General features: G+C 37.3%; 1 protein-coding gene across 3 annotated transcripts in view; it reads left to right on the top strand.

Moving 5' to 3' along the window:
- Window positions 1-23,680, top strand: part of NEDD4 (NEDD4 E3 ubiquitin protein ligase) — a 156,653-nt gene that overhangs the window by 106,243 nt on the left and 26,730 nt on the right. For all 3 annotated transcript variants that reach the window (XM_067747668.1, XM_067747663.1, XM_067747661.1), the window contains 12 exons: window positions 2,277-2,327; window positions 4,005-4,066; window positions 6,489-6,591; window positions 11,490-11,656; window positions 13,552-13,669; window positions 13,761-13,928; window positions 17,387-17,452; window positions 20,298-20,417; window positions 21,644-21,847; window positions 23,043-23,123; window positions 23,354-23,408; window positions 23,505-23,563. In XM_067747668.1, coding sequence (XP_067603769.1) covers window positions 4,020-4,066; window positions 6,489-6,591; window positions 11,490-11,656; window positions 13,552-13,669; window positions 13,761-13,928; window positions 17,387-17,452; window positions 20,298-20,417; window positions 21,644-21,847; window positions 23,043-23,123; window positions 23,354-23,408; window positions 23,505-23,563 — 1,188 coding nt within the window. In that variant the 5' untranslated portion in view covers window positions 2,277-2,327; window positions 4,005-4,019. The remainder of the gene's footprint in view (window positions 1-2,276; window positions 2,328-4,004; window positions 4,067-6,488; window positions 6,592-11,489; window positions 11,657-13,551; window positions 13,670-13,760; window positions 13,929-17,386; window positions 17,453-20,297; window positions 20,418-21,643; window positions 21,848-23,042; window positions 23,124-23,353; window positions 23,409-23,504; window positions 23,564-23,680) is intronic.

Here is a 23,680-nt window from a genome sequence, read left to right as displayed (position 1 = left end):
CATATGATCCAGCATTTCCACTTTGGGGCATTTATCAAAAGAAAACAAAAACACCAACTTGAAAAGATACATGCACTCTCATGTTCATTGCAGCATTATTTACAATAGCCAAGCTATGGAAACAACCTACGTGTCCATCAATAGATGTATATGTATATATACACACACATACAATGGAATATTAACCATAAAAACAAGAATGAAGTCTTGCCATTTGCAACAACATGGATGGACCTTGAAGGCATTATGCTAAGTGAAATAAATCAAAGAAAGACAAATAATGTATGCTGTCACTTATATGTGGAATCTAAAAACAAAACAAACAAAAACCAAGCTCATACAGAACAGATTGGTGGTTGTCAGAGAGGCAGGGGATGAGGAGTGGGGTAAATGAGTGAAGGGGGTCAAAAGATACAAACTTACAGTTTTAAAATAAATAAGTCATGAGGACATAATTACAGCCTGGTGACTACAGCTAATAATACTGTATAACATACTTGAAAGTTGCTGAGAGAGTAAATCTTAAAAGTTCTCATCACAGGAAACAAAAATTCTGTAACCATGTAAGGTACCCAATGTTAACTAGTTTTATTATGGTGATTATTTTGCAATATATCCAAATATTGAATCATTATGTTGTACATCTGAAACTAACGTAATGTTGTATGTCAATTATACCTCAATTTAAAAAAATTTAATTATGTGGGTGGATGCATGCAGGAAAAAAATCTCAGAGAAGTTACTTAACTGTTAACTCTAGTGCTCTTCGGGAACTGTGATTGCAGGGTCAAGGTTTTCATAAGCTTACTTTAAATTGATAAAGATTATGGATGACAGATATTTACTGTCTGTTACATGTACAGGGTTTTTTTTTTAACAATTAAAAAAGCTTAAGAATAAAAGAATGAATAAATAAAAGTGTTAATATTTCCTCTAAAAATATTTCACCTAGTTTTGATCATTGTGCTATGGTTATGTAAGATGTTAACATTTGGGGAAGCTGGTGATTTTATTCTTTAAATATTTTTCTCTCTTCTCTCTCTCTTTCTTTTTTCTCTTCCTTCCCCTCCTATCTTTCTGGAACTTCACTTACACAGATATTATACTGCTTGATATTTTACCACAAGTCCTCTTTATTTTTCATATTATACAAATTCTTTTGATATATCTTCAGGTTCACAGAACTTTTCTCTAGTTATTTTCAATCATACGTTAAGCAGATCCACTGATCTTTAATTCAGTTATTCTATTTTTCAGTTCTATATATATTTCAAAATATACATTTAATTCCCTTTTATAGTTTCCATTTCACTGCTGAGATTCCCCATCCATTCATTTATTATGACCTTATTTTCCATTTTATGTCCTTGAACATCTTTATAATAGCTACTTTCACTTTCCTGTCTGCTAATTCCAAGATCTGGCTTATCTTGTGGTCAGTTTCTATTAATTACCTTTTCTCTTGCTACTGGGTCACATTTTTCTATTTCTTTGCATGTTTAGTAATTTTTAATGTATATTGGACAGTGTGTGTGGCACATGATGGATACAATGAGTTTTGTTATCTTTCCCTAAAGAGTGTTGATTTTTGTTCTAGCAGGTTATTAACTTAGCTGAACTCTAAATGCTAGCTCCCCTTAGGTGAACATCAACTGTGAAATCTATGCTGAGTCCTTTCAGCCTTCCAGCTGTTGTCTTTCACATATGCAGTTCAGAGATCAGCTAGGAATTTGGATAGAGTTTGTACGTAGATTTGAAGGGACTCTTGTGTCTTCTTCCTTTCAGGGGTTGTCCCCCTCACTTTCCAGTTAGACTGTTGACTTCAAAGTAAGTCTTTGGACTCCTCAAATGAGTAAGATTTCAGATTTCTCTTTGAGTTCCAATCATTCCACCATATGAACTGTGGAGTACTACCAGGTGAAAAGCCATATGAACAGGAATCCTACCTAGTACAGTTCATTCTTTCAAGGATTGACTTCCAGTTTCTGCTTACTTTTGGTCACTCTGTGGTGCTTTCAAATAGTTGTTTTGATATATTTTCAGAGTGTATAGTTATTATCTTCAGAAGGATCAATCTAATATACTCCATTCTGCCATTACCAGAAGTTGTAGCATATTACCTTTTATTTTCGATTGATTTTTTCATTGATACTTCATAGGGTTAAACAAAAAAAAAAAATTCGATGTATTTTTGTGAATGATGACAATAGCTCATCAAAGTTTTCCAAAAAGATCAAGCATATTACTAATGTCATTTTTTCTTCTTTCTTTTGTAGACAAGAGATGATTTCCTAGGTCAAGTGGATGTTCCTCTTTATCCATTACCGGTTAGTATAGATGTCCATGATTTTACTTTTTATGTTTATTCTTTTTATTTTAATAAATACTTACAATACACAATATAGTAAATGTAAATATTTGATTTGTGAAGTGTATACAGCTATTATTTCTTGAGCATATTGTTTTCTGAAAACTCATCTCAGTTTTCCATTTTATTTTCAAAATTCCCTTACGTGGGCTTCCCTGGTGGCGCAGTGGTTGAGTCCTCCTGCTGATGCAGGGGACGCGAGTTCGTGCCCTGGTCCGGGAAGATCTCACATGCCGTGGAGCGGCTGGACCCGTGAGCCATGGCCGCTGAGCCTGCGCGTCCGGGGCCTGTGCTCCGCAGTGGGAGGGGCCACAACAGTGAGAGGCCCGCGTACCGCAAAAAAAAAAGAAAAAAAAAAATCCCTTACATGAACCCCAGTAAGAAATAGAGAGCCACTGAAGTTGGTTGACATCATGAAAGCATTGTTTGAGGAAGATCACTTTGGAAATATTCTATTGAATAACTAGAATGGGGAGAGCTTAGTCTCACAAAAAGAAACTAAGATCAATTACAACAATATGGGCATGAAACTGAACCTGGACCAAGCATATAGCAACAGAAGAAAACAGACAGATGCAGGGAACATTTCATAACATAACATTACTGGATCTGGTTTTTAACATGGAGCTCCAGTTGAAAAAAATAAAATTAAGCAAAAAGTAAAGATAATACAAGTTGAACTTGCGAGATAAGGGTGGTATCTCAAGTAGAAAACATAGGAGGAAAGCCATTTTTTTTTGAGATATGATAAATTTATTTTTGGCCATATTGCATATCAGTAGTAAACAAGAAAAATGAAAGCTTAAAGTGGGCAGCTGACAGAGATATAAAAATAAGTTGTGTAGGGAAAAGGGTCTGGAAGGATTGAGAGCTATCATTGTTAAGGTAACCGCAGAATCTCTGAGAAGAATGGGCTGTCCAAACGAGAGGGATGAGAGCATTGAAGGCTAAAACATTGAACGTTCATCAGTGTGGCTCTGTCAAAGGAGAAAGAGAAGACAGACCAGGAGAAATCGGAAAAGAACGAAGTAAAATGATGTCATGAGAATTTAAGAGTTTCAAGACTGAATGGGTAGTTAACAATGCAAAGTGCAGCAGAGAAGTAAAGGAGAATAAAAACAAAGGGCTGCTGAGCTTGATAAGAAAGAGAAGTAATACTTCTTTATCAGTCTTTTCAGATGTTTATTGTCTCTCTGTAGTCTTTAGACATTGCAAACTTTTGATAATGAATTTAATCCAGTCTTATTTTCCAAGCTGCTTACTTTTTTGTTCTCCTGGAACTGCCTCTATGGTCTAACCACGCCAGCCTGCTGACATTGTACCTATTCCATATTTCTTTGGGGCGCAAGCATACTAACCATTCTCTACTGTTTTTCCACTTTTACCCTCCCTTTGTCTTCACGACACACCTGCTCAGCTAGTTTTATACTGAGTTGTGATGCCAGGTGCAATTCCTACAGTGCAGGAAAGTGAAAGTGCTGTCAAGTTACCAACTGTTACCGTTGAATAAGCTAAAGCTACTTTTTTCTCACCTCTAACTTCGATTATGCCTTAGGTCATAGTTAATGGATATTCTTGAAAAGTATGTATTTTTGGTGTTACAGATGTATCTTAAAAACCCACTGTTTTATTCTAGACAGAAAATCCAAGAATGGAGAGACCATATACATTTAAGGATTTTGTTCTTCACCCAAGAAGGTCAGTAAATATAAAATAATAACATGAAATTTTTTTTAATCTCTTTATACCTTACAGTAGCCTCTTTGGAAATTCAGTTTCAACCTTTGTAAATAAGCTACATATAAATATTAGTTTTTAAAAGCTTTTTTGCTATTTCTGATTAAAAAGTAATATAGGCACAGTGCAAAAATTCTGAAAATACAAAAAAGTGATCATACCCCTTTGGGAAAGACTTGTCTCCCTTATATTTATCATACTATGAGAATGAAATTTGTCATTCGTTTATATGTATTTTATATCTTACAGTATATGTAATTTTGTCATACTGCACTTTAAAAAATCACAAACATCAATTCATGTAAAAAAAAACATCCAGGGAATTCCCTGGTGGTCCAGTGGTTGGGACTCAGCACTTTCACTGCCATGGCCCTGGTTCAGTCCCTGGTCCGTGAAGTAAGATCCTGCAAGGTGTATAGCACAGCCAAAAAAAAAATCCAACTTGATACACACAAAACCATTTTCAGGGATATATAACTACATTTAGCATACTTTCATTTAAAAAAAGATATTTCAGAAAACTCAAATGTTTAGAGAAAATAACATGAGCAAAGACTATAATTTACAACCCAATAGCCTGTTCATAATTCCATTTTCCTAAACTGAATTACTTTATTTTTGTCAAAATTTTTAAGTTTAAGCTGTAAATAAAACTCCTTTTGATCTTCTGAACCACAGAATCAAGTAAAATCTAGTGAAGATGTGTATGTGGCTTTACTGTCAGAAAGGGCAGAGTAAAGCAGAGGAAGGAAATCTGTGAAAACATTATATGTTTTGTTTTTAAAACTAGAAAATGCAATTGAAAAATATAGTATGGGAACTTAGTAAAATTTTTGATTAAAATATTTTATATTTTTAATCAAAATTTTTAAGTATTCATTGTAATATAAATTATTAAAATAAAGGGGACAGTGCTTTCTGACTGTGTTCATATTTACCATCTATAAGAGAAACCACATATTTAATTTCTCTAGAACTCTTGCAATATAAGTCTCTTTTCTTCCTTTAATTTTGAACTGACTGTGACATCTGTCTATCAAGAATAACTAAATATTTCTTTCTTCTCTTATTTGGTTGCTCTAGTAACCTGCTTTTCAATTTGTCAAATGCTTTCCGGTATCTTTATCTTCAAAACACATCTTCTGTCTGCACTGGGTATTACTGCAAGTGCAGAAAGAGCTTTATCCAACTACATTCTTAGATTTTTTTGAGCATCACTAAGCCCAAACCCACAGGCATATTATCTAGTTGGAAAAACATAATAAAACCTATCATTGTGGAGAAACTCTCCTATAAAATATTATCTGAGTAAGTTTTCTGTATCCATCTTTTATAACAAGTGAGAGTGTTCACACCCCCTTAACTATGGAGACAGGAGTCACGTTAGTGGCCTGGGAAAAAGCTTAAGGGAGACATTGGCGGTGAGGTGGGGTAGGGGAGTATCTCTTGAAGACAGGATAAAAGATTAGGACTTTTATGTCATATTACATAACTGAAATCCATTTTAAAAAAATACCCCAAAAACCTATACAGAAGGCTAGGACAAGCAAGGATTTCTTAAGTAAACAGGATGCTAGATTTGGTGGGGGCAATAGACAGAGTTAGGTCTTCAGTTAGAAGCTTAAGAAAGACAGGTTTTAAAATCCTTAAATGTTACTACACTGGGCAGCAGCCCTTAACTTAGACAATTCATTATTCAAAGAGGTGATACAAGATACAATATGAAAACAGGTGAGGTAAATTAACGTATGACAGATTCAAACAGCTGTCAAAGACACTAGGTTTCAGGCAGTTATCCATCCTTGCTCTCCACTTTTCTGTCATCTTATACAACATGGTTAGATTATTATCCCTAAAGCACATCTCTGAGGATGACTTTCCCTAGTCCCAAAATTCTATGCAAAATAAAATCTAAAAGTTCTCTTATTTCACATGGATCTCATCAGCTGGACCATTTCCACTCCCTTTATGTATCCTGTAATTCAGCCAATCTCAGCTACTGCCATTTCCTTAACTGTACCCCAGGTTTCCCATCTATTTCCTTGTTTTTGCTCTCTTCTCTACTCATATGCCTTTCCCTTCACTGCCACAGATCAAAATCCTCCCCAGTCTTCTAGCCCCAACTCAAATGCCAACTTCTCTTTCAAATTCTCTCTGATCTTTCACTTAAACTTCCATAGTTCCTTATTTATCTCATAACAATTATTTATTTATGGATGTTCCTTTTTCTCCACCATCTATTCCTTTTCTTAAATATCTTCTGCACTGGAACTTGTCTTTGAATCTCCTCTAGTAGCTAGTAGATGTTCAGTAAACTCTTATTAAATGAGTGCTTTTCTTCTTAGTATTAAAATTTTGTGAATTATTATTTTCTTTTCTACAGTCACAAATCAAGAGTTAAAGGTTATCTGAGATTAAAAATGACTTACTTACCTAAAACCAGTGGCTCAGAAGAAGATAACACAGAACAGGCTGAGGAATTAGAGGTGAGATTTTATAAATATTTGGTTAAACTAAAAAGAAAATATCTAATTTCTTATTTTACTATACTCCAAAGAAAAAATAACTATTCAAATGAAGTTAATGTGTGAAATAAAAATTACTTCCCTGGACATTTGTTTATTTTACCCAAGAATTTGTTAAACATTTCTTTCCGCTAAGGATATTTCTGTAGAATGAGTGGCCATTACTGATGGCATTCTTAAGGGTTAGGGAATAGAGGTTGTAATGTTTATAAATGAAAGCATTTGTTGTAACTAAGTCATTAACTGTTTCTAGTTTTTCAGAGTTTTCTAAAACGATGTCGTGTTCCCCCTCCATTAAAGTAAGAACACAATTTAGTATTTGTAAGTTAAATATGTGGAATATTTGAGGAGGCTCTACTAATTAGGAACTCTTCTATGAAATATAATTCCTATTACTTTTCCTATCATGCTTGGGGTGGGAGTGGGCAGGAGGGCTCATAGAAAAGGAGGAGACTAAGAGAGAGAGAGGGAGAGAATATAAGTCATCTAATAAAAAGCCACATTTATGGGGGGCCAGAAGAATTTAACCATCTTCACGGATGACAGGATAAGAGGAAGTCCAGTCAAGGATTTGGGCAGAACCACCTGCCTTTGGGGTGCGTGAAGAAGAGGCAGAGAGTATGTACTTGGAATAGAATTGGACAGGGATTTGGAGCCTGGAGTCTTAGTTGCAAGCTCTGCTGCTTGTGAGTTGAGTGACCATGTGAGTGTCTGACCTTCTCTGGACCTCAGGTTCTTCCTTTACAGAGTGACAGGGTTGTACCAGACGACCTCTGAGGTTTCTTCAAGCACAAAAATTCATGATCTGAAAAGGGAACAAAAACATTTACCCCTTGAGGTTCCCACTGAAGGAACCTTATCACCAAAAGATAGCACCTTATTCTACCACATTGACTGAAATCACCCAGTGTGCTGGCCTCAGTCTGCTTTGGAGGGTTTTTCATGTGTGGCTTCCTCAGCAGTCATGCCTCTTTGATCGAGGTCTGCTGAAGTCTCCAGAACTATAAGGCTGAGGGACCCTTCCCCAGTGCTGGGCTGTGCATCACACACCCAAATGTCTTGAGAAAGAAAGTTCGAGGACAAGTAGTGCTTTTGCAACAAAGCTTTCTGGGAATTTTTTATATGCAGTAATGAGACTTTGCTTTGTTGGGGAATTCATAATAACAGAAAGAAAGAACTATTTTTCTTTAAATCATAGACTGTAGTTAGCCCTTACTCTGGCAGTCAGAGAACTTGGTATCCTCTCTTAAGTCTAATTCCGTTATTTGATTACCTTGTTTTTCATTTTAGTTTTTCTCTGATTTGTCATATAACAGTCTTTTTTTTTTTTAATTTAGAAATTTATTGAGTAGAATTTTCTGTACCTGGCATTTTGGTGCACAGGGAAACCTGAATAATGGAATTCTGTTTGAAATGAAGGATGTCTGCTGTAAAGAAAGAAAATTCTTTATTTAGTAACTTAAAAAATTTTTAACAGCATTTCATTATTTGGTAACCTGCTCCAAGTTTTGCCCACACGCACGTATCACAGGTACCCTATTCACAGTTCAGTTTCTGCGGGTAGAGCTGCTTCACTTCATTTTGTGGTCTCATGTCTCAAAGTTTGAATTCCCTCAGAATGCACCTTATAATTTCAGTAGATGTAAGCATGTAGGAGTTTATTTATGAAAGGCCCTAGGAATTCAAACACAAGAATCTGTGCTTATTTATCTTCTGTGTAGCTAATGACCAGAGAAGTCTTGTCTTTGACATTTAGTTTGTGACTGAATATATAAAATCCTACCATTTAAAGAAAACAATTGTAATTTTCAGAAGAGGCTCACTCTTAGGCAGTGTATGCCCTAGTACAATAAAGTGTGGCTATAATAGATAATTGTGTAATAGTTGATATTTGCACCCCTTGTAACTTTAGGTTTAGTTGTATGCATTTTACACAATTACCGCATAATATAATGTTTGTTGTACCTCTAAATGCTTTCTTTCTGGACTTTGACTGTTAAACTGTGGGCAGTTGCATATTAGCTTTGAGGTTAGTAATAAAGTAACATACATTGATACTTAGAAAATTATTTTGTGAAGAATATTAGCTGATACATGTTTAATAGGGAGGCATTCTCGACAGAAAATGAAAACTCATTCTTTCTAAACAATGTTCAAATGTGTAACTATACTTCCTCTTGGAACTGAAACGGGTTTTTTAAAAATAGGCCCTTACTTAGTTTTTATCCCCCTTCACAAGTTTACTTGGGTAACATAAATTCAATAAGTAGACCTTTAAGAGAGAAATCTTTGGGCTTCCCTGGTGGCACAGTGGTTGAGAGTCTGCCTGCCGATGCAGGGGACACGGGTTCGTGCCCCGGTCCGAGAAGATCCCACATGCCGTGGAGCAGCTGGGCCCGTGAGCCATGGCCGCTGAGCCTGCGCGTCCGGAGACTGTGCTCCAACGCGAGAGGCCACAGCAGTGAGAGGCCCGCGTACAGCAAAAAAAAAAAAAGAGAAGTCTTTAAGAAGATTTTAAAGAAATATTTTTGGTACCATTTTCCAAGCTCTGAATATTTTCATAATCCTTCACAGCAGAAGTGAGAACGCTTTTATTAATAAATTTTATTAATCTGCAGAAAAATAATCAGTGACCATATTTTTTTAATTAGTCTTTTTTTCAAAAGAGTGAAATGTAAAAGTTCAACTCTAACACTTTTGAAATTGAGACCAGAGAAGTAAAATGTGATTTAATATGTACAAGACAAATTTTTAGATATATAGATCCTATATCATGATCATTTAAAGGAAAGGAAAGGAGAGAGAGAAGGAAGGTAAACATTGATGGAGAGAAAAAGTAAGGGGTTAGAGGGAAGGGAGAGAGAATGGAGTTTGGCCAATAAAAAGAAGGAAAAGAAATTAACGAGATATCAGTTCCCATAGAAGATATAAAGAAGAAAATAGGCTAAGAAAGAAAAGGAGTCTGTTTTACTTCCCATCCAGATTCCTTTTCCCAGAATAATTCTGTCTTCCTCTCTCCTACACCTCACCTTCCTTTCTGCCTCAGTCTCTAACCTTCCCACTGGAGCTAGCCAGAAGAAACCAACCTTGCTGCAGAAACCCCTATCCTTTTCTCCCAGAAAACATTTCTTTTCTTCCCAGCTCTTCTCCTTGACCCTTCCTCTTCAGAACCCACCTTCCAACATAGAAGAATTCTCTTCCATCTTCTAAGCCTTCAACTGACTGGCACACAACCGTCCTCCAGTGCTAGATCCCCAATGTCTAGAACAAAAGGCTCTCTATATATTAAGGAAATGATTTTTTTACCTATTATTATGGTACCAAATATGTTCCCCAGCTTGCCTTTTTTTTTAAACTTCGATTTAGTAGTTTTTGCCATGTACAAATTTGGGGGGTTGTAATCAAATCACTCAATCTCTTTTATGCCTTCCAGGTTTGATGTCATACTCAATGGCTCCTCCACTCTTAGAATATATTTTTTTAATATCCCCAGGTTTGCTCTAATACATTTTGGTTTTACTTTTTAACATTTTAAATATTGCTTAATCTGTAACATTCTGGTTATAAGGTATGAGGTAGAAACCCAGATATTTTTTTTCTTTTTTTCTAAGTAATTTGCCTATCTTCTCACAAATTTGAAATGTCTTTATCGTATACTAAATTCCTATAAATTTGATTCTTTCTGAGTTTTCCAATTCTATTCATTATTGTGGTTTGTGGTATGTTTTATCAGATAAAGTTAATCTTCACTCTACTTTTTTGGAACTGTGCTGATTATTCTTGCTTGTTTTTATTTCTATTTGAAAGTTGCCTTGCCTTGTTATTTTCAAAAAAATCCATAATGTAGTTCTATTGGAATCTTGGCAACTTTATAAATTAACTTGGGGAGAATTGACACCTTTCTGAGATTAAATCTTCCTAGCCAAGATCAGATTATGTCTCTTCATTCATTCAGGTCTTCTTTTGTGTCCCTTTAGGAGAATTTTTAAGTTTTCATCACTAGTGTATTTGTGCTTCCTAACCGTGTTGATGTTTAGCAGAACCTTTTACTGACTGCCTTTTCTGTTATGAGGTTTCTTGTATAAAAGCACGTCACTAACCCTCGCTATCCTTTTCAAATAATTCCTTACTCTATAACTACCCTAGCTAAGGGTTTTTGTATGTTTGCCCCTTGCTAGTCTCAGAGGAAATTTCCAGTGCCTTCCTAGCATATAAATAAAACAAAACAAAACTTTCTTTCTTTGACTGTTTTATGACCTGACCAAAATGCCTTTCCATGGTCCAGAGGAGAAAGAGAAAAGTCAGACCAGAGAATCATCATGTCTTTTCCATCACTCAATTATTTCTAAATCATTTGCCCTTCCCTATCATGCCTCTACATATTTGACCTTCATCCAGTGATTTTTTTTTTTCAGGTTTCAGAGAGTTGTTTATTTCCACCATAAACAAGGTGCTTTCTCTGTGGGAGAGACAATGCCCAATAAGATATTATCCCTGTTTATAATTTAGAGAATAGAGTAAGGTTAAACTATGCTTTTCAATTTCTTAGTGCCTTCCAGTGCTGTTTGTTTATTTGAAAGTTTTCTGTGTCCTTTTTCTCCTATTAGACATGTTTTAAATTTTTTCCAAAAAAAATGTTTTTCAAGCAAAATTTAAATGTTATCATTTTGCAAAAAAAAAAATCTTCATTATCATAAGATATTCCTATTATGGTCTTAAAAGTTGACAATGTGCTAATTCTGTCTTTGCATAGTTTCTGGAACTGGGTGTGCTAAATCTCTTTTAAAACTTCCTCTAGCATAATTTATAAGGTTAAAAAAATTAAGCACACACTTAATTGTTACCATTCTGTTTTTCAGCCTGGCTGGGTGGTTTTGGACCAACCAGATGCTGCTTGCCATTTGCAGCAGCAACAAGAACCTTCCCCTCTACCTCCAGGATGGGAAGAGAGGCAGGATATTCTTGGAAGGACCTACTATGTAAACCATGAATCTAGAAGAACACAGTGGAAAAGACCAACCCTTCAGTATGTGATGACTTTCATGTTTGTAATCTGAATACTTTTGGACCACTAGTTTTCATTTTGAAGTCATGACTCAAATGGATTCATAATAGTGTGGGGATCCAAAAACTGCAAGAATGCTAGGATTTTTATGGCCCAGGGCTTTAAAAATGCTATCATGGATGCTTCTTTTTTAAAATGATTTGATAGTATTAAAAAGTATTTGGGTCACAAATACCACCCTTCTAATTGCTTCTTTATTTTAATAAGTTGCCAGTTATTTCTGTTTTTAATTGTAGCCACAAAAGAAACGTTTTTCTCTTGAGACTAGTTTAGAAAATCTTGGAGATTTTTTTGTAGTTTGTTACTAAAATATAATGAGGTGTTAATTTCTACAGTACGGTATTTTTAAAGTGTAAATTATTTATAAAGTTGAAAGGACTCAATAATAAGGTCTTTTGTTAAACACCCATTTGCCAATCTGGTCAATGTATACATACTTTCCAATGTACCCAAATCAAGGACAGAATGGCCTTTGAGGTATTCTGATTTATGTTTCCTCAGTGACATTTTTCTTTTATTATCATCAGACTGTATTTTTGTAAATAACATTTATAAATTCTTCCATTATTCATGTTTATTATCAAATATCCTTCCACTTATCCTTCCTTATAACCTTATGAAGTCTTTCTTTAGTTTTCTTCTTTTTGACACAGACATAAAATTTTTCTTATTTGTCCCTTAATGTTCTAATTTTTGGCTTTGGTATTTTGTATCTGATATAGTCCAAGCACTTTCACAGATATTTTCCCTTCTCACATCCTTCCAAAGCAAATTAATGATCCAAGTTCTTCGTGTCACAGAGGCATTGATCTCTGTAGAATGGCGTACAGATTGCAAGACTGAAAGCACGATAAATTTCTGCAACATCCTCCTGTTGTATACCTCAGTATTATGGCAAGCCTGACTTGAGCAGAATCACATTTTTTTTCACTGTGGTTGATGTTGTTTTCAGCCAGCAAAAATCAACTATTTAGGAGGAAAAAAGTGTGAGGCATTCCCTTAGGACCACTATGTTTTCTCCAGCAACAGTGCCGTAAGAACTGGTCTTCTGACTATCCTGGGCTTATCTGTCATTAAATAAATGAACAATAATTTTGTTATTAAATATCTATATAAAATTCTAGATCTTATGGTCTGGCTATATTAAACACAACTAGCTAGAACAGTATAACTCAGAAATGACTGGGGAGTGGGTGTTCAGTCTGATTAACCGTACCTTTCCTAGATTCAGACACGCCTTTACTACTGTCCTTTTTCAGAAGCGGTCCATTACTGTATATGATCAAAAGCAGATAGATACCATTTAATCTGTACTCTGTCAAGTTTTTAATTATAGCGTCCTTACACTGTCTTTCCTTCTGCCCTCTGCGTTCCTACATGGGAAATCTACTCTTGGCTAAAGATCAGTTCTGGAAAATGTTACTGTCTGATTCATGAAGATGTATATGTAACTCTTAAAGCTTCTGTTTTAGGAACTTTCTGGAGCTACTTTAGATTTTACTCTTGTAAGAACATGGTGAAGTAATAATATAATGAAATTATTTAAGAAACTCTCAGGTATTCATTCATTCAACAAATACTTTTTGAGTGCCCATATATGGGAGACCTTATCCTAGGCACAGTGATGAATGAAAATATTAGGAATTACACATTTTCACAAAAACTTTAACTCCATAAGGTACTCTTGCAGGTACCGTGGTGCCTAGGACTTAATCTATGCCTTTTGAAGCAAGCTTTGGCCCAGAACAATAAATTCTGATCTAATATAGGTTTTTTTTTTTAATGAAAACAGAATTTTTCACTATCACTTTTACTCTCTTCAGACATGGGTGATGGCTTTTACATTTCTAATACAGGGACAACCTAACAGATGCTGAGAATGGTAACATTCAACTGCAAGCCCAGCGTGCATTCACCACCAGGCGGCAGATATCTGAGGAAACAGAAAGTGTTTACAGCCGAGAGTCTTCCGAGGTAGAAATCATTTTCTCATTCTTGTTGATAGACATATGTTACAGCAGTAGATTAAGGTATGTGTGGCTTAAGCTTATTCTGTTCATTTTAGAACTGGGAAGTTATAAGAGAAGATGAAGCCACCATGTACAGCCATCAGGCCTTCCCCTCATCTCCACCATCAAATAACTTGGATGTCCAGACTAATCTTGCAGAAGAATTGAATGCCAGACTCACTGTTTATGGAAATTCAGCCACTGGCCAGCCAGTATCCAGCTCAGTAAGATGGTCTTAGATTTTGTTGGAGCTTCAGGATTTTGTATTATATATTATTCCATTCAGTGTCTAAAGACTGAATGTTATCTTTTTTCCTCCAGTTTTACTGAGATACAGTTGATATAACACATTGTATTAGCTTAAGATGTACACCATAATGATTTTATAAATATGTTGCAAAATTATAACCACAATAATTTTAGTTACTATCCAACACTTGACAAGTTTTTTTTTTTTTTCTTGTGATGAGAAAAAAATTGTCTTAAGTTACACGTAATAATGTGTTAGGGACTTTGGTACTTTACAGCACGGCCGTTTTCAAATATCCCCACTAATAGTATGAGGCAGAGTTATGGAAAATCCAAATGGTCATTGGAGTCTAAATGTCCATTACATAAATCAGGGCCCTCCAGCCAAAGGCTGCCAGGAACACACCTGTAATTGAACAAGTTGGGTTTATTACTCACTTCAGCAAGGGGAAAACACACCACGAGTGTCTCAGTAGCAGTATGTTAGGAAAGACTTAAAGGATTTGGGCTCATGTTAGTCAATTTTGGGGAGGGTTTAAGGAAGCAGGACTTTGCTCTGCATTGGATGCTGTCAGGAAACAGAGATTATTCTGTGATTGGGTATCTCAAATCTTATCTGTTACGAGACTAAAGCTATATTTAGCAAAAAAGCAGCAGTCACTTATATCTGCCAGGATAGAGAGATAATTGGTATTTTGTGGCTTGGACAGTGTTCACATGTTGCTGTGTTTAGGCATGATTACAGAGTAGTGTTGATTTTGCCTTGATGATGCCGATGAGTGCCAGGGTGGGTCCTGGGTGTTTAGGGTTACTTTTCTCCTTCTCAGTTATACCACACATGTCACCAACACACATGTGAATAAGAGCTGATGTACTTTGACTAAACAAGAAGATAGATGACCTTCTCACTCCAGCAACTGCTTGAAAAATTGCTGTCTGTGGGGTCCAGAAGCAAATACTCCAACATACACTGCCCTGATGAGGTCCTTGTGGCTAGCTCTCTAACCTTATCAAGGGAGACCTTTCAGTGGAAGACAAAGAGGCATCTGAGGATGCTGTGGTCATTTCCAGTTGGAATTCCTTGCTTTTCATTCAGTTAGTAAATATGGAGGGCTGACCACATGCAGGTTATATGCTGGTTAAAGTATCTTCAGCCTACAGCCCACCTATCTGTTTAAGTATTGCCTATGGCTGCCTTCACACTAGATCGTCATAGTTGAGTAGTTGGAGCAGAGACCGCTTGGCCCATAAAAAATATTTCCTATCTGGACCTTAACAGAAAAAGTTTGCTGACTTCTAGCACCTCCCTTAAGACGCTTCAATGTAGACAGTTCTGTGTAAATGCCTGTGTGAATATCCAAGAGCAGGTCTGCCTGCCTGCTCCCTTCCCCTCCTTTCTTCCATCCATCTATTCTATCTTCCATTCATTTCATTTTATTTTTTGGTCAGAGGAGTGGGAAAGGTCAAAGACTTAAAGGATAAGCTATATTGATTTGCTGGTGATAAATCACATAAGGTCCTATTCCCTTTCTTCCTGTTATTATTATTTTTTAAATTATAAAACAGGGAGATCAGCTCGGTGCTTTATGACCACCTAGAGGGGTGGGATAGGGAGGGTAGGAGGGAGACTCAAGAGGGAGGAGATATGGGGATATGTGTATATGTATAGCTGATTCACTTTGTTATACAGCAGAAACTAACACACCATTGTAGAGCAGTTATACTCCAATAAAGATGGTTAAAAAAAAAAAAGTAAAAGGTGGCATCCATACAATGAAATACCATGCAGCCATTGAAAAGAATGAAGTATCTTTGAATGTATATGTTGTATGGAACAATCCCTAAGAGATATCGTTCAGTGGAAAACACCAAGGTACCGAACAGTGTTTTTGGTATGTTACCATTTATAAAATTATTTACGTGACAGAGAATAAATATGTGTATCATATTTCTTGAAAACTAAACTAAACTTGGTAACATTGCTCGGCTCTGAAGAGAGGAACAGGGTAAACAGGGCATATATCTTTTGTACCTTTTGAATTTCATACCATGTGCATATTAATTCAAAAAAAATTAATTTATTATTTTTAAAGTATTATATGGTCATGGTTAAAAATTGAAACAGTACTGAAGTCTATAAAGTAAAAATTGAATCTTCCATTTTACCTCTAACATGTGCTCCCTCAATTGCCATTAATGGTTTGGCATATATAGTTTTAAACATTTTCTACATATTCATAAACATGCATGCACAGACATATTTGTATATCATTTTTTTAACCTGAGATCATCTTGTGTGCACTTTCTGGTAACTTACTTTTTTTACATACTGTATCATAGACATTGGACCATTTCAGTAAACATAGGTGTGCTCTTTTTAAAACCAGCAAGAACAAAATAATCAAACACCATTCCCTGGTGCAAGTAACCCTTAAGCTATTTCTCCAGTCTCCTTTGATGGACTTTAGATGGTTTACAGTTCTTTGTTACTGTAAACAATCCTACAGAGGCTCCTCTGACTTAATTTATACATATATTATAAATTTTAATGTCATTAAGTAACAGAACTAAAATATTTCAGATGGCAACAACAGCGTGCATATAAAAGCACAAGGAAAGAAAAATTATGCGAGTTCCAGGAAACAAGTAATCTGGAGTGTCCAGAGGCTGGGTTGTGAGATTGGAGGGCTGCAGCCAGCAGGAAGAGCCGGGTCCGGAAGCTCACTAACCATTGTGCTCTGTGCTGTAGATTTTATCCTAGTGAATTTAAGTCGTCGAAGGGCTCGGAGTGAGAGAATGATGTGAGGAAATCTGCGCTGCAGAACGCTCTCTGCCTGCAGCACGGGGTATGGAGAGTAGATTTAAGCAAATGAGACTTGCAGCAAGCACATCTGTTAGGATGTTGCCATAGTAATAGCCAAGGAGATAAAGGATGAAAACCTGAAGTTTAAAAAAAAAGTGTAAGGGAAATGTATTTGAGAGCTAGTAAAGAAATAGAATGCATAGGATCTGGTAACTGACCCGGCTGTAAGGGACAGGATGGGGAGAAATTGGGGGCTGACCGATGTCTGCCTAGGGCAGCTGCTGGCCTCCCTTGCTGCCCACTGAGACGAGGAATACCTGCGAAGGAACAGGTTTGAGTGGGTGTGGACAGGGAAAAGCTGAATCCAGTTTTGGACACAATAAAGGGTTCTCTGTTAGACCTTCAAGAGAAAGTGTCCAGGAGACAGTCTAGGACTCGAGGGACAAGTGTGAGCTGGAAGTTGGAAGGCATCGGCGGGGGTGGCGTGGTGTTTATTGAGTGAGGCTGAGAGTGGGTGGGGTGGGTGTTCTTTCTTCTGCCCCATCATACCCACCCTGCTACCTTATCTGCCATTCAAAGACAAAGCAGAGACCTAAGGTTATTATTGTTCTTTTTTTTTTCTTTTATAAGAATCATTCCAGCAGAAGAGGCAGCTTACAAGCCTATACTTTTGAGGAACAGCCTACACTTCCTGTGGTGAGTTTTAGCCTCTCCCCTCAGTTCTCAATAAAAATATAAGACGCAGCAACTTTTTTTTTTGGAATGCTGAACATGAACGTTTGATCCAGCACAGCATCTGGGCTCTGGGGGATGAGGTTGAGGGAAGGGAAATGGGATAGGTAGACCCTTTAAAGACAAAACCTGGAGACCTGTCTCTCCCATCATGAGAAAGCCAAGTCCCCATGTGCTGGTGGGTAGCGTCTGGGCTTGGCAGGTGAAGCACTGTGTGGGCTGGAGGTGTTGCGTACAGATCGAGACCGTGGTCTCCAGTGGCCTCTGCTCTGTGCCTGGCCCGTGGCATCTTGCGACTGTTTCCGCCCCGTGTGTGAAGCTGCGTCAGGGGCCGGTCCCTCAGGCAGGTGTGCCCTGGTGTCGGCAGGCTTGGCGGCCAGGATGAACCTCATCAGCCCTCTGAGGAACCGTCCGCTGCTTCCTCAGTAGCATCTCCCGCCATGACCTGGACTGGAGCTTAGACCTAACAACGTCATGGCCTCCATCCTCTTTCTGACTCAAGCATCATTGCTTTGAGTTTGTCTCTTCCTCAGATGGTCCCCGCTTGTTTTTCAAAGCAAATGTAAACACCCAGGCTCCTGGCCCTTTCAGCCTCCCTCCCTCTTAGCCACCCACAGACCACCCCCCTGCCCCAGCCACCTTCCCTTCTGTCTGGGCTCTTTCTTCCAAATAGCCTGTTTCCATGTCCTAATTCTCTCCCCATTCTGGGTCTGTGAGTGTTCCAGTTCCCCACTTGGACTGGCCGCCTCACTTTTTTCCCACCAACCATTTGTGATTTTGAATGGCAGTCTGTATATTAATTTTGAAAAGTGGGGATTGTTTTTGCTTTCACGGGAGTTCCAGCAAAGGAATGCACAGGCCCAGAAGTCCTCGACCTAGGAGTGGCTCATCTATCTAAAAAGGTGGCCCTGCATCAAGAGAGGGACATGGACCCTGTGCTGAGGAAGGAAGGGGTACCCACCTGTGCAGTTGGTCCAGTCACCATTGACCATCAGCAAGAGGGTGGATGCCACAGCAAGACTGCCCTCCCCAGCCTTCCTCTCACTTACTGCCCCGTGTCTGTCCACCTCCACTCGCCTGGAGCCACTTAAGGAGATCCCTGGTATTTCTCCCGCCTCACTTCATCATTTGCTCTATGCATTGAAACTGGTGAATTTCTGATTGACTGACAGGCACTCATCCGAGAAACTATTTTAAGTACACCAGATGAGCCATAGAATCTAGAGATGATTTCCATTTTATGTACTGGAAAAGCGATTTCCGTGCCTTTTTCTTCTCAATACATTGATTAGAGGTCTCTTGTTTGGTTGCATGTTTACAGCTTTCTTAAGGTATAATTTACATGCCCTAAAATCCACCCATTTTTAAGTACATAAATAAATGAGTTTAGTAAATGTATGCAGTTGTGCAAATATCACCACAGTCAAGTTTGAGATGCTCCCATCGCCACAAAAAGTTTTCTTAATCCTAATACCTACTCTCAGCCCCAGGTGAACACTCATCTGCTTTTGTTGCTAGTTTTGCCTTATAAGTGGCACTATACAGCATGCCGTCTTACATATCTGGCCTCTTTCACTTCATGTGATGTTTCTGAGGTTTATCCATGTTGTTACATGTCTCAGTAGCTCATGATATTGCATCGTGTAGATGTGTCTACTACATCCCATGTATCTACTCACCAGCTGTAGGACCTTTGTAAAGTTGGGCGAATTTGAATTCCATTATTTTGTAGACTCACAGCTCATCATAACTGTCAGCAATGTACATCTAACCCCCATACATCTAGGGAACAGTATATCTAGTGAACAGACTAGTGTGATCGTTTGTATAGGTAGGACACATGAGGGAACCAGGCGAAACCTTGAAGAGTCTAATCTCTAAGACAAAACGGGTACTTCCCTGGCGGTCCAGTGGTTAAGACTCCGCATTTCCAATGCAGGGGGCGCAGATTTGATCCCTGGTTGGGGAGCTAAGACTCCCACCTGCCGCACGGCCAAAAAAATTTAAAAAATTAAAGCTCATGAAAAGAAAAAAAGACAAAAGGAAGGCCAGACCTGGACTATTTTAAGTAAACCTGGAAAACTAGACCTCTTTTGTTCATTAGTAATACACTACAATAATCAGCATGTCCCCAGCCCTCACAGAAAGAAAGCAGGGGTAACTTTTGACTTGGCAGTTATGGGTGATCATATCTGTAGTTTGACTACCTGGGTGCAAATCTCAGCTGCATACTAGCAATGTTATCTGGTAGGAAATTGCTTCCATTTTCTAAGCTTCAGTTTCATCCTTAAGTAAAATGCACCAGTAATCTTAATTATCTCATTAAGGTTTGTGTGGAGGTTAAATGGCATGATCTGTGTTAAAGCACTTAGTGTGTGGTTGTTATTACTCTCGTGATTTTTAGTGTTATCATTCTCATTATTATCTGTCCTACTGGAGTTTTTTTTTTAAGTGAAATGCTGTACACTTTAAAATACGATTTAAAACATGATTCATTTTAAGGAGAGCTAGCAGGGGGACTTCCCTGGCGGTCCAGTGGTTAAGGCTATGCCTTCCAATGCAAGGGGTGCAGGCTCGATCTCTGGTCGGGGAGCTAAGATCCCACATGCCTCACAGCCAATATACCAAAACGTGAAACATAAGCAATATTGTAACAAATTCAATAAAGACTCTAAAAATGGTCCACATCGAAAAAAAAATCTTAAAAAAAAATAAAAATAAAGAGAGCTAGCAGTGAAAAAGGGATGTGGTCCTTTAATAAAGGATTCTTTCTTATTAATATTTAATTCTTCTGTTATTCTTCACTTAGCTCTTGCCTACTGCATCTGGATTACCACCAGGTTGGGAAGAAAAACAAGATGAAAGAGGAAGATCATATTACGTGGATCATAATTGCAGAACTACTACCTGGATAAAGCCCACTGTACAGGTACCCTGCAATCTATCCATTAATGTGTTTTCTTACATAATTTGAAAGCTATGGAAGCTATTACGTCACTTTGTAGTATATGCTGGATGCTTCTAATTATTTTCTGATATTGGTGCTAATTGTCTGCCATTTCCGGCCGATCTCTAATATACATGAATCACCGCTTGTTATTATGTAAAACAAGTCCAATTGGGAATAGGAGGACAAAGTAAATGATCTGGTCCACTGGGTAATTGTGTAATTTGAATGGTTAAGATCATTATTTTGCTAAAAGATAATCTTGATGATTAGTATCTATCAAAGAACTTTGTCGTGATGACACTTTGTCCTTGGCAACAGTGAGCGCCTTTTGTGATACTTCCTTGCAAGCATTTAGGAAAATATTTTCTCTTATCACCATGTCTCTTATTGAGAAATTTTTTAAAACTGAAAAGTACAGAGAATAAGATCGTAAATACCGATTTTCTTAACACCCTGAATTTACCGCCATTAACAAATCACCATATATGTTTCTAGACATTTTCTTTTTTAAAATAAAATCTTACAGATAAAACTAAATTCCTTTTAGCCAAGCACTTGACCCCACTACCCAGAGGGAACTACCATCGTGAGCTTGTTGGGGATTCTTCCTGCCTATTTTATGTACTTAATAGAGAGCTAAACAATGCAAAATGTTATTTATGTCCATATGTCAAGTTTTGCAAAGATGTATTATATAATTCTAAATATTATTTTGCTCACCATTGTTTTAAAACCCTATCATGTTGTTTTATATATAAATCCAGTGTATTTCTTTTAACTACTGCCTTATATTTCATCACATGTATATATTACCTTTCAGGTATGCATTTCTGTAGTATATGTTTGTCATTCATTTTGTCTTCCCAGCATTTGAACCCACTTTGTGTGTATGGGAAATTCCCACTCTATATGAGTCTTCTGGGTGAGCAAAGACAACCTTCTCCACTTGGCACTGCAGCTTCCCTTGCAACTAGGGCTAACAGACTGACGGTTAACCAGCATTCTTACTGCTCAAGAATCAGCTGAGAAATTGTAAATTATTTTAAAAACAAACTTTGACAAAACACTGTATTGGAAAAATGAGCCTCCAATCTTTAGGCCTATTTATAATTGTGTGTGCTGTTTGCAGGTTAAGTTACCTTTTTAACCACAGCTATTTGTGTGTTCTCTATAAACACTGCAACACGATTAAATTAACGTTCTAGGCCACAGTGGAGACCAGTCAGCTACCATCAAGCCAGGGTTCTTCTGCAGGCCCTCACCCGCAGGCCCCCACGAGTGACGCAGCACAGCAGGTGACCCAGCCATCTGAAGTGGAGCAAGGATTCCTTCCCAAAGGCTGGGAAGTCCGGCATGCACCAAACGGGAGGCCTTTCTTCATTGACCACAACACCAAAACCACCACCTGGGTAACTTCAGTGCTCTCCAGTTTAAATTTATAACAACAATAATAGTCTCTCATGTGTAGTTCTTGATAATCTTTAATTATACATTAATATACCCTACATTTCCTAGTCCTCATTTAGAGATAGGTTGAATTCTTAATAGGATTATTTCTATTCAATATGTTTATGCCTATTTTTAATATTTGGGGGGATTGTCATGGAGATACATTTACTTCCTGTTTGCAGTTTTGGGGGTTTTTGTTTGTTTGTCTTTGTGTGTGTGTGTTTTTTTGGTCACACTGTGCAGCTTGTGGGATCTTAGTTCCCCAGCCAGGGATCGAATCCACGCCCCCTGCAGTGGAAGTGTGGAGTCCTAACCACTGGACTGCCACGGAATTACCACGTTTGCAGTTTTTAGCTCACTAGCCATGAATACTGAGGAAGATATTTAGTCATAATCCTTTCCCTTTATATGAGGCTTATAGTTCCAAAGTACTTTTGAATCCATATCTCATAGTACCCAAAAAAACTTATGAGACTAGGTAGAATAGGTATTTTTATGTTAAGATGAGGCTTAAAGTTGTTGAGCAGTTGGTTCACCAGTAATTGAAAAATTACTGAAAATCAGCTGCAGATGAAGAGATTTTGATTAATAAATTTGTTTAAAACACCAATATACCTAAATAAAACTAAAATTATACAATAAATGATTTAAGAAAATAATATTAAAATTATACATCAATAAATTAAATTTTGTTTTCTTTCAACAATTTGAATTGCCTTTAATAACCTTTTTGCGCTTACCTTCCTATCTTTCATAAATATTAATAAATTAACACCTTAGCAGCTAGGTGCCTAAAAGCATGTTCAGGGCCTCAGAAATAACATGTGCTCCAGTTTTATGTCCCACTCTTACACCAGTTTTTATTTAGAGAAGAGCCCTAAGTAGTGACACAGTCCATAAAGAGTGGGCAAAATACTCCGAATGGTTTCTGTGAAAGAGGTAGTGAGTTAATACTGATCCTCCTCTGAGATCTGAGAACTGAATATTGTAGCCTGTGAGTGATAGATTTTAGATGAGAACCTATTATTTCATAGAGTAAGCAAAAGAAATAAAAGTGATATCCATTGATATTAGAAAACGTAGTAAGAGATTGACTTTCATGATTTTAAAGTTTGTGTGTGTGTATTGTTTTCTTTATTTACTCTACCAAAAAAGGAAGATCCAAGACTGAAAATTCCAGCTCATGTGAGAGGAAAGACATCACTTGATTCCTCCAATGACCTGGGGCCTTTACCTGTAAGTTTCTAGAACTGCTACCCATCTAACTTGGCTATCTCAAACATTTGTATTTTGGAATACAGTAGTTCTTTAACATTTAATAATAATTAATATTATTGTTGAAGTGTTGATGTCTTCTACTAAGAATGGAATATGCAACTGAAATCAACCATATAACCAAATCTATTTCTCTGCCCATACATCGAACACCGTTTCCTAACATAACTGAAATATATTCTTCATTATAGCCAGGATGGGAAGAAAGAACTCACACCGATGGAAGAATCTTCTACATAAATCACAGTATGTGCAATGTGATTATTTTCATTACATTATCTTTTGCAGTATCAAATTTTGTACATGAGGATGGAGAACATCTTTTTTTCTCTCTTTCTTCAGATATAAAAAGAACGCAATGGGAAGATCCTCGGCTGCAGAATGTAGCAATAACTGGACCAGTAAGTCTCTTTGTATCAGGATCCTCTGATGGGGTTGTCCACTTACCTGTCTCTTCAAGAGTGTTTGATCAAGGACATAGCACTAAAGGTGTTGAGAGGAAAGCACATTTGCAGATC

This window comes from Pseudorca crassidens, chromosome 1 (assembly GCF_039906515.1).
Source record: "Pseudorca crassidens isolate mPseCra1 chromosome 1, mPseCra1.hap1, whole genome shotgun sequence".
Lineage (NCBI taxonomy): Eukaryota > Metazoa > Chordata > Mammalia > Artiodactyla > Delphinidae > Pseudorca > Pseudorca crassidens.
Note: the sequence above shows the minus strand (reverse complement) of the source record. Positions and strands in the feature narration are given on the sequence as shown.